The sequence below is a fragment of the Anser anser genome, assembly GCF_964211835.1.
Source record: "Anser anser genome assembly, chromosome: 3".
In the NCBI taxonomy this organism is placed as follows: Eukaryota; Metazoa; Chordata; class Aves; order Anseriformes; family Anatidae; genus Anser; species Anser anser.
In genome coordinates, this window is record NC_139722.1 from 59596086 (window position 1) to 59606947 (window position 10862).

Consider the following 10862-nt stretch of genomic DNA (forward strand, 5'->3'; position numbering starts at 1 on the left):
TCCATGTCCTTTGGCAGTCAGGACTCTGAGGTCAGAGATCAAGGACAGAGCAGTAATTTTTTAAGAAACGTTCCCTGCATTGTTTTGAAGGTTAAATTGAAACTGAGCTGAAGTCTCCTGAGCTGTGGCTCAGTGCTTCATTTATATGTCTACTCTTCCTCCTAGATGAAGATTAGGAACAGTTTAAATGTCACTCCTAGCCAACTACAGGAAACTAATAATGTGAAGCAGTATTTTTTTCAGTTAGCATAAAGAAATCTTGACATTTCTGTAAGGAAGCTCAACCAGCACTAAATAAAGAACGTTATTCCTCTTTGTAATACCAGATGCACAAATAAGAATAGAGGAACTTCATCAGCTTTCTTTTGAACTCTGTAAGCTACTCTACAGTGTGTCCAGCTTCTTCAGCTTCTAGTAATCCAAAATAGTGAACCCTTAGAGACTCATTGAGTTCATATTAGGATAAAAATAATAATTAGTTTTAAAGTAATTTTTTCTTATGTAGTTTATATAAAAATAAAATAAGTAATTAACAGTGAATAAGCTTTTCGGTTTTAAAATTGTAAGAAACAGTCCAGAACTGGACTGAAAAATAATTTCTACTTCTTTCATATCATGCCCATCTTACTTCATGACATTCCTTTATGGCCCTTATTTAGGATATAAGGAAGAAGAATTCAGCTGGCCCTCATATCTAAAGGCGTGCAAGGCTCAAGCAGCTCCCAAATCTCTGTTTGAAAACCAGAATACAGTAAGTACTCATTTGTTACTGGTGGTATGGAAAGTTGTTAGTGGGCTCATGTGTCTGGTAGACTTACGGCACATTTCAGTGATGGCTGACCTGAGACCTGTAAATATTTAAATTTAAACAAATGCAGTAATAATCTTCACTTCAGTTCACCTCTGCAATTCTCATTCATTATTTTCTTTTCTGAATCTGTTTAAGTATCTGATATATTCCGAAATGGTATATTAAATGAATCTCAATAATTGTTGTTACTACTGTGTCTCACATCATACTGTTGTGGAACAAGCAATCTTTCAGAGGGAGTGTCTGAGACAGAGTCAAAAGCAACATGTTTAATTTTAGCAGCATGATCAGTACTTTTTTATTTCATAAATCGTGAGTGTCTCTGTGTTTGAGCATCTCTCATGTCAACTAATTAAGCTGCTGCCACTCTGTTGGAGAAGCTAATTGGGAAACTTAGAAATGACATGAATATATTGATTGTGGACACTGGGGAGATTTCTGGATTTACAGTATTTATCTTTAATTAAATGTCTTTCTCTATGTAGACAGTGATTCCATCGGGATTTCGAGTAGGGATGAAGCTGGAAGCCGTAGACAAAAAGAACCCTACATTCATTTGTGTTGCTACGGTAACAGACATGGTGGACAATCGTTTTCTGGTTCATTTTGACAACTGGGATGAGAGTTACGACTACTGGTATGATGTTTTTGTTTTGTATCCTAGTGAGATGTATCAGAAATGTGTTAGCTTTAAGCAGTATTTTCTGTGATAGTTTCCAGACTGTGCATACAGTTACCATACCAACTTTTGCTAGATTTGTAATCATGGCCACCAGAGTGTGTCTCAGTGGTAGACCGGATGAATCAAATTTCCCTTGTTGGGTTGCATGTGAAAAATTTTCAGAGATGGTACTGAGTGAGTGTTTTTACGTGGTGCTACATCTAGATCTGCGGATTAATTTCTCATTTCAATTACATAGTGTAGCTGAGGTTAATGTCTTTAGTGAAGAATACGCAACATGATAATGTGACTGTACTTAGAATTAAATTTATGCATAATTGTAAATTGAAAGAAAGGCTTACCCTTGTGAGGTTCTTGGTCCATTACGTTGTTCAGCTTGGACCTTAGACATTAGTGTAATGTATCAGGATGGTAGCAAAATCTGGTTTTCATCTTTTGCATTTTGTGTTCCTGGGACACAAACTGGGACCCTGTGTTGTGGTTTAACCCGGCTGGCAGCTAAACACCACACAGCCGTTCGCTCACCCTCCCCCCTCCCTCTCTGGGATGGGGGAGAGAAACGGGAAAGTGAAGCCTGTGAGTTGAGATAAAGACAGTTTATTAAGACAGGAAAATAATAATAACAATAATAATAATAATAGTGATAATGGTAATAGTATTAACAATAATAATGTGTAAGAAAACAAGTGATGCACAACGCAATTGCTCACCACCCGCTGACCGATGCCCAGCCTATTCCCGAGCAGCCGGCCCCCCCACCCCGGCCAGCCACCCCTATATATTGTTTAGCATGACGTCAGATGGTATGGAATACCCCTTTGGCCAGTTTGGGTCAGCTGTCCTGGGTCTGTCCCCTCCCAGCTCCTGCTGCACCCCCAGCCTGCTCGCTGGCAGGACAGAGCGAGAAGCCGAAAAGTCCTTGGCCTGGTGTAAACACTGCTCTGCAACAATTAAAACATCAGCATGTTATCAGCGCTCTTCTCATCCTAATCCAAAACATAGCACCCTACCCGCTACTATGAGCTACTTAACTCTGTCCTAACTGGAACCAGGACACCCTGGTATCCTGCCATGTATTGGAGATGACGTTTCTGCATGTTGTATGGTGGAGGGACTTTTCATAGTCAGTGGAAGCAGCAGGACATGTTATAACCATAGAGATCCTGAAAGAAATTCAGACTTTGGCTGTCACAGCACAGGTTTTTATTTACACTTGCATGGTCTTGTGGTGGGTCATCTAGAGCAAAGTAGTGTATCTTACATTCTTTTAAGAGTAAATTACTACAGAACAGGTAGATCATTGTAAGGCTGCATCTTGGCTTCTGCAGTGGCAATTTAATGGTATAACTTGTAAAAATGAATGAAGAAAGCTTTTTTAATCTGTACTTGATGACAACTTGGGTACTGTGTCAGTGAGAATGATGTGAAACTGTTCTCTAACTTCAAAACTTTGTGAGTCTGTCTCTTGAAATAATAATTGTATGGGCTACATGACAAATAAGCTGTAGGAGAAGTAAGTTATTAAAACAGCAGCGAGCAGGCATTTCAGGGAAGTCAAGAACTGAGTAACAAGATGATAGGCCATACCACTCAAAGACTGGAAAGATTAGTGATTATCTCCATAACAAAGTAACACAGTGCATAAATTTCCTCTACAAAGTAGCAGGAGATTGGGGAGTGGTAATAGGTGTTCTGAATTTCCAGATATGTCAGTGCTCATGGATAACAGTTATGCCATTAATCAATAATGAAAACAACATTTGGGCAAGGCTTTTAAGGCAAATGAACTCAATGTAATATAACACAGTTTGTTCAGAGGTAGCATAGGTATCTATAAAGCATTGCAGACACTGCATACACTGAATTTCAGGCACAGTAATAGTCAGCAGGCCTCCCACTTTGTGTTGTTGTAACTGAGAACAGAAGTGAATAGAGGAGGAAGGAAAGAAAATATTATGAAAGAATAGTGAATGAAGATAGCATTGGAACATCTGACCGAATGAGAACCTGTAAATGCATCCTGAATGCATCCCACTTGTATTTTGAATCTTAGATACCAGGTTTATAGAGGCCTTAAAATATCTTGGGTGCGTAAACTTCACATCTACCAATTAGAGTCTCTAACTAAAAATGGAAGGTCATGTTGGGATTACCCAGAATGGAGGGCCTCACAGTCTTCCTGCACCTGCATGTAAATTTCTATCTCAGAATTGTAATGATTTCAGTGAGGAAAAATTATATATGTCATGTAGTTGAGGATTTTCAAGCAAGTACCTTTCTTTTCTGGATTATTTTCAAACAAGCTCCTTTCTTTCCTATATACTTTCTGCGGGTTAGTTTGGGTAAATTGAACTTTTTCATTAACTACACAAATTCTTTCCTTTTCTTGAATAAGTGAAAAAACTTGGTCGCTTAAATTTACTAGATTTCAGGAAACAGAAATATATTACCATGGCCTAAGCTTTTTAGACTTGAGGCTTTCAGCCTGAAGATAGTTTGCCTGAATTTTCCCTGAACATTAGAAAACACGTTAATGATTGAGAATAAATACCCTACATAGAACTAGCCATTGTTACAGCTCTTTAATGTATTGTGGTGATACTTCCAGGGTATTATAAATTCCATTAAATTGTCTTTTGACAGTGGATTTTAAGGGGAAGAATAGTGAACAAAATGGACAGATTTAAGCCTTACATTCAGGAAGGAGAATTTGGGTCTGTCTGTATTCCATAAGTCTTCTGGTTCTTTCCATCTGTGCTATCTTTTTTTGATGAAACAAATAATGCTTCTTTGACAGCCAAATACATTCACTCCAAGGGGAGTTTCCAAATGCTCTTAAGGTTGGACTAAATCTGGAAGTAGCATTTGGATATCTACCCAAAGTAGTCTTTGGTTATCTCTATGAATTAATTGTAGGTCCTCGCTGGCTTTCAGTCCTCATTCTCTTACATCTCTGTTTACATGCAGATACAAAGCGTAAGCTTCCTTATACTTTGGTGACAAAACCTGAAGCAGTCAGAGCTTTAGCAGGACGAGAAGCTGTACTAGCTTGTTGCTGCTGGCCCTCAGGAGAGATTGAGCAGTGGCAGTGCTGAGCGTGCTGCAGCCCATTCTTGCAGGGTCAGAGGTCTCTGGCTGCCCTAATACGCTGCCTGGTCTGAGCATCCCCTGCAGAAGAAGCGCTTTGGGTCAGCTTTTGGGATCAGCTTACCAGGCATGTGGGAAAATATGGCATCCCGTGCTTCACTCACTGTTCTCTTCCATCTGTTTTTCCCTCAGGAAGTTTTGAATCACATTTAATTATCTGAATCATTGTCTTATCTGGGTGAGTTTTGGAACAGGCTGGATTTTGGTGGAAGACTAAATAAGAGGCCAGTTCAGCTCTCCACCAACATCTGCAACTTTGCTAATAGTAAAGTCCTTAAAAGTTGTGCTCTGCTTGTGTCTTTTTTGAGATAATTAACTTTGCCGCACTCTTTCTTTGAAATCTTTTTGAGGGGGTTATAATAAACCAAAAAGAAGATAAAACAGTCTTAAAGAATTGTGAGTTATACTACATGCTTTTAACTATTTAAATGGATAATGCGTGATTCTAGAGCTGTAAATTTTTTTGCAAATCACCATGCAGCTGTCTTATCATTAGATTTTCAATGGATAACATGATAATGTGGCTTGCTAGACCACCTCTGTATGTATGCAATAACCTCATGATTCACATTTTGAAAAGTCCTGACCTAAAATGGTACCTGCTTTATACTTGTTAATGATGAAGTATTCTCACTTATGCACTAGATGGGGCTGCAGGATGATTTCTGCATTTTTCTTTTTTTCTTTCTTTTTTCTTTTTTTTTTTCTACATAGTTAGATGGACTGAAATCTCATAATCAAGAAGTTGTATAAGTAATGTTCCTTAAGTAATGTTCCGGAGGGCATAATATTATTTATGCATGTAATGCATGTGTGTATGAATGTTATTTGGTAGATAACATTTCCATTACAGATTCTATCTATGTTTAATAAAGTGAAAATCAAAATACCAGAAGATTTGTTTCACCAAAAGGGAAAATCAGAAATTATTTCAAAACAGAAAACAGGTATAACACATACAGCTTGTTTTAAAGAAAATGATGATTACTAAATAAGAATTCTGTTCAAATCTTCAGGTGGAGACCCGTGTGGGAAAACGTTTTCCTAAAAGTATTGAATATTCTTCTTTTTAACAGCCAGCATTATCATCTGTCTCTCTTGATCTGAATTTAATGAACTGTATATATGAAACAGGTTTCTGGGGAAATGTAACAGGACAGCTGAAAGTGAGCAACAGAGAAACACTAATTCTTCTTAGCTGAGTCTATCATCCGGACGTGCTCTCCTGCCGTGAGTTAGGGATCGTACCACTGCAGACACATTCCTTTTGTGGAGAGGGCTGAACACGCCAGGGGCTCACAGTCAGACTGCCCTCAGCTGTTTTATTGTGGGAAGCTGTGAACGGCAGAGCTTCTTCCTGTCTTTTCACATCATGTAGCTCTTTTCTGTGTTGACCTCTTTTGTAGTACGCAGTTAGGCCGTCCATAACCTAGCCGAGTTGCTGTCTTTTCTTTGTGAACCGTGTGTGGTTCAGCTGGCTCTCTGCTGCTTTTGGGTCCTCTTCAGTTGCAGGATTAGCTTCATTTCCAGTACAGATAATAGATGTCTTCTGTCTGCGTGCTCCCACAAGACAGAAGGAATTGGTTGTTAGTGGTATAAATTGTGTGAACTTTATAATGTTGCTCTGTGAATTGAATATGCCTGTGTCACAACTCCGCTGCTGCAGTCCAGGCAGAGGTGGCTGCAGAGGTGCAAAGTTCTGCAGCTCCTGCCAGTGGTGGCAGCCTTCTGGGCCTAGTGGGCACAGTCAGAATTCAGGGATCATCAAGTGTGTGAGCTGGGTGTTCTGTGATCTGTTTTGGAGTAAAGGAGCTAAAAATCTGTGGGACGCTGCAAATTGATTGTGAAAAGTCAGAATAGCCTTGGGCGTTCGAGCTGACAAGTCATGGGCTTAGGCTGACAGACTGTAGCTGCTCTTCCAAACTAGATACATATGTCCATGAAATAACACACATTAAAGCACGATAGCTTTGCTTTAAATTGTGTGTGATTTTTACTGATCTCTAGTTTGTATTGTTAAATGGACTGTTAGCAGCTGGAAGGCTGTGTGAAATCAGTATGCAAAGATGGGCTGTATGAACTGTTTTTGCTGGAACAGTGCCACTTTTTTTTTTTTTTTTTTTTTATGAGGCCACCTTGGTTACAAAAGCTTCTTATAGGCTCATCTGTAATGACCGTATTTTCTGGTAAAGCAAATCAAAATGCTACAGATACTTTATAACACTATTTTGCTGTGCTCTTCTGTCTGGCATTCATTGCTACACATTCTGTGTTAACTCCTATTGCTGAACTGTCAGAGCATCTTCCCGTAGTGCATCTTCCATTGTGACAGACCTTCTTCAGTCTTCAAGGCAAGAAGTGTGTGAAGTGGCATTTGCTATGCAGAATTTTGTAAACATGTGTGTTCAAACTGTATGCTTGAAGAAGCAAAACTGAAGAAATGCATTCAGGAAGTCCTGACAAGTGTTTTTACACATTTAATCCATTGCTGTAAGCAAATGCTGGTAATACCATAGTGGCTTGTGAGCTTGGGTCTTGATCCCAAGTTTAACTCTGGAGACTTTGAAAGTAATTTGTGGACTTTACTCCAAAACATTTCATAAAGTAATACAGGTACACCCTTCCAGTGTGGAAGGACGCCCTGTCTGGGTAAATACTTCCATGAAATAGTCTCATTTTAAGAAAGATAGGATAGAGAAATGCTGTCCCCTTGCTCTTTGGCCTCTCTTCACAGTTACTGTAAAGAGAAGGGAAGAAGAAAGAGGGAACATGAAGCATTCACTTTTTTTTCTGATTTGTTCAGGGCAAAGCATTTCTAGAAGTCAGAGTGAGTGCTGAGTTTCAACAACGCAAAATAATCATAAAAGTCCTTTTCATTCCTTTTATTAATGGTACTTTCTGTTATTTAGAAAGTATTTGGTGCAATACTATAAATACCATATAGATACAGTACGGCTTTGTACATTGTAGAAGGACAAAAGGCTGGTATTCTTGATGTGTGTTGAATCCTTGGCTATTGTCAGAGCCATCACAGAGTCTATCAAAGGCAGGTTTTATCTGCTGGAAGGTGATTCGTTTGGCGTTATTACAAAGAAATATGAGCACAACAGTTTCGAACATAAAGCCACAAGATAGCTTTAGTAGATTGGCTAATATTTTTCAGCATTACTATACGCCTTTTAGGTACAAGGCTACAGGAGTGCTTGTTGTAAGACTGGTTTTGAGACACCCAGCTTGCATTTCTGTTGTTGAAATACATCTGTGCTGAATTTTAGACATTGTTGTGTAAAATTGCTTTTCAGATTTTTATTTAAAAGTTTAACATTTTGTGTATTCTAAATATGGCGTGCTCCTTCATTTTTCTTTTATGCAGCACAGGCTCAAAATTACAACATGATAATTGCCCAGGGTTCATTCTGCAGTGTCTTCTGTGCTGCTTCCTTCTGCAGTCCTTACAACATGCTTCTGTTCAAGGTCTGCAGAACTATCATTTTGACCTATGCGTAAAGATATTAGGGTTCTTGCTAATTTACCTTCATCATCATTTTGTTTCATACACAGTTCTTTGTACTCTCTTGGATATTACAGATTATTAATATGCAGTGTTTTTAAAAATATCAATTAGCTATTAGCTAATCAGCTCCCTGCTAATGGAGGGAGAGAACGGCATATAAACTTCCAGCCAATACTTTCAAGGTAGATGCAGATAGTGATTCAGTTACAACACTTAGTGAGAACAGACCCACTGTTCATGTATTTTGCATTAGTAACTCCTGGGCTGGAGGGAAAAAGGCAAGAATATCTGTTAATCTCCAGTCTAGTGGTTGAAACATTGTCTTCAGAGAGATTAAATAGAAACTGAATCACAATGACTGTTGCAATATTTTATGCAAAGATCATCCTATATACTAAGTAGATGCCTTTATGCATGGATGCTCTCTGCATGGCTTCTTTTCTCAGTAAATATTTGCTTTGCAAAGTACTTGGAACGCAGCATTCCTTCAGTAGCAGGGAGAGACGATGTTTCTATTTACATCGCTTAAGCCCAGTCTAAATCCTGTTTCTTGAGCCCACCTTTGGGGAATGAGGAATGAAATCCTTAACTACTTCAACTTCCATAGACAAGCATGCAGGGTGGTGCAGCTACCTCTCCATTTGGCTGTGTTGTGTGCAATGTCCATCATGGTATGTTGTATGGCGCCTTGGTCTCCTGGGCAGGTCACAGCATCACTGCTCAGAACAAGGTTTGTTGGCCCTAGAGTGAGTTGAGACTCAGGGCTTGCAGCCACTGTGAGATGGAAATGCTTCCAGGATTCCCTAAAAGAGGACAGGCACGTTTCTAGGAGTATATAGCGTCAGCTACAGAAGCTGACCTTTAGGGTTAGGCAATAGTGGAAGTTAGGCAATAGTGGAAGTTACACTTACGCAGTGGATACAGTGCTCTGTAATATTGGATATTACGGTAGTCTTCCTCACTGTGTTTGCTGCTTGAACCCATTTCTTGAGCATGCTTAGACCATCTCTTTCTTTCTTACCTTGTTATTCCAATTTAACCATGCATACTAAGCTAAGTCATTTACACATCCAAAGACGTGCATACCATGAGTTCCTCACCTATTCTTTGCAGCACATCCTCCAGGCCTAAATTATTATCTTGCCCCCCTCCCCCATCCTGGGATACAATTCTGGATGGTCTTACAGATAAGGCTGACTAATTAGTGAGTAACATAGCATCAGACATACAAAGTTTCTAGTCTTCCTCCTATCTAACTAAGCACAGTAAAATATTGCAAATTTGGTTCTATTATTCTATCAGGGAGAGAACTTCTGACTCGGTATCACCAGCACATCAGCTGTAGTTCGCCCTGCCTGTTAGTCTTCTGTGGTTCTTGTGTTGCACCATAGGCAATGGCACTTGTGCAAAATTTGTTGCACATAACAGAAAATACAGGAATTTGTTGGTCTCTTGAGTGAAAGAATTTGATCAGCCTTCTTAGGGCAATTTACAGTCTTGGTTCACTGATTAGTCCTGGATTCTTTCATGCAGTTTGAGGTCTAAAATGGTATTTTATTCTCTTTTGCTGACAGCTTCTCACAGACTTCTTTTCTTGTGTGCTGCTGGGTTGTAATAACATGTTCATAGCTCCATTTAAACCACTTAGAATCTCATATTGAATTTTTGCTTGCTATTGTCAGCCTATTGCAGTTGTGCATGATTTTCGAATCTGCTTCCAGGTGAACTCAGATCATTAATCAAAGTCTTTAAACTTTTGGTTCACAGTTTGGGTCTTGGCATTGCAAAACCCCACCTATCTGATAGTTTAGTGTGTTCTTGTAACCAAGCAACATGTTTCTACCAAGAGTCTGAATTTTTCAGGTCTAGCATTATAGCTTCCCAATAGAGGTCTACCACTGACTTAGTAGACTTGTTTTATTGATCTTTCAGTGAAATTTTTAATAAAGCCTTATGCTTGTTTAGGTAGTAACAAAGTCAGTGTTAAATGTGTTCATGTCTTCACTGTTAGCAGTTTAAGTGTAAGCTGAATATATCATAAGTTATTTAGAATTTGTTAATTCTTTTTAGCATATACTGTTTTATAAGCGTAATAGGATGTCTGAAGAACTGTGTTATTTTTTCTTTCCCAGGTGTGAGGCAGCTAGCCCCCATATTCATCCTGTTGGATGGTGTAAAGAGCATAAAAGAACTCTCATCACCCCGCCAGGTTTGTATCATACTACACATCTGAAGGATTTAAGGAAGTTATAGCCACCTAGGAGAATTATGTCTTACAATAAGGCTATTGCTACCTCTCCTGAATTTTTCTTTCTGTAATTAAGAATTGGTATTGCTAGTTTAGTTTTTACAGGACATAATTTACTCAGAACAGAGGTACAATATAATTTTGTTATTAAGTATGCACATGTATGTTGCTTTAATAGAGAAATCTATCCAAGAAAGATACTCATTGAAATCTGAACAACTTTGTATTTTTGGCTGAATGTATTCACTTATTGTGATGCTTACATTGTGAGAATTCTAGGTGTGTGAGATTATTGTGTATGAAAAACAACTTAATGTGAACTAAATATGTATGATAATGCATGGATGAGAACATTGCCTTGTCTGATCAAGGAGTCAAACTTTTAAGGGCTCTTTGGAAGAGAGGAAAACAGTGAGAGAGTTCTGAGGAACGAAAGTATACTAATTACTACTAAATACAA

At 38.7% G+C, this 10862-nt stretch overlaps 1 protein-coding gene across 16 annotated transcripts in view; it reads left to right on the plus strand.

Annotated features, from left to right (window-relative positions):
• The window catches only part of L3MBTL3 (L3MBTL histone methyl-lysine binding protein 3), an 88791-nt gene that overhangs the window by 41950 nt on the left and 35979 nt on the right, over positions 1–10862 (plus strand). For all 16 annotated transcript variants that reach the window (XM_083832534.1, XM_083832540.1, XM_083832544.1 and 13 more), the window contains 3 exons: positions 660–751; positions 1297–1448; positions 10287–10363. In XM_083832534.1, the coding sequence (XP_083688660.1) occupies positions 660–751; positions 1297–1448; positions 10287–10363 (321 nt within the window). The remainder of the gene's footprint in view (positions 1–659; positions 752–1296; positions 1449–10286; positions 10364–10862) is intronic.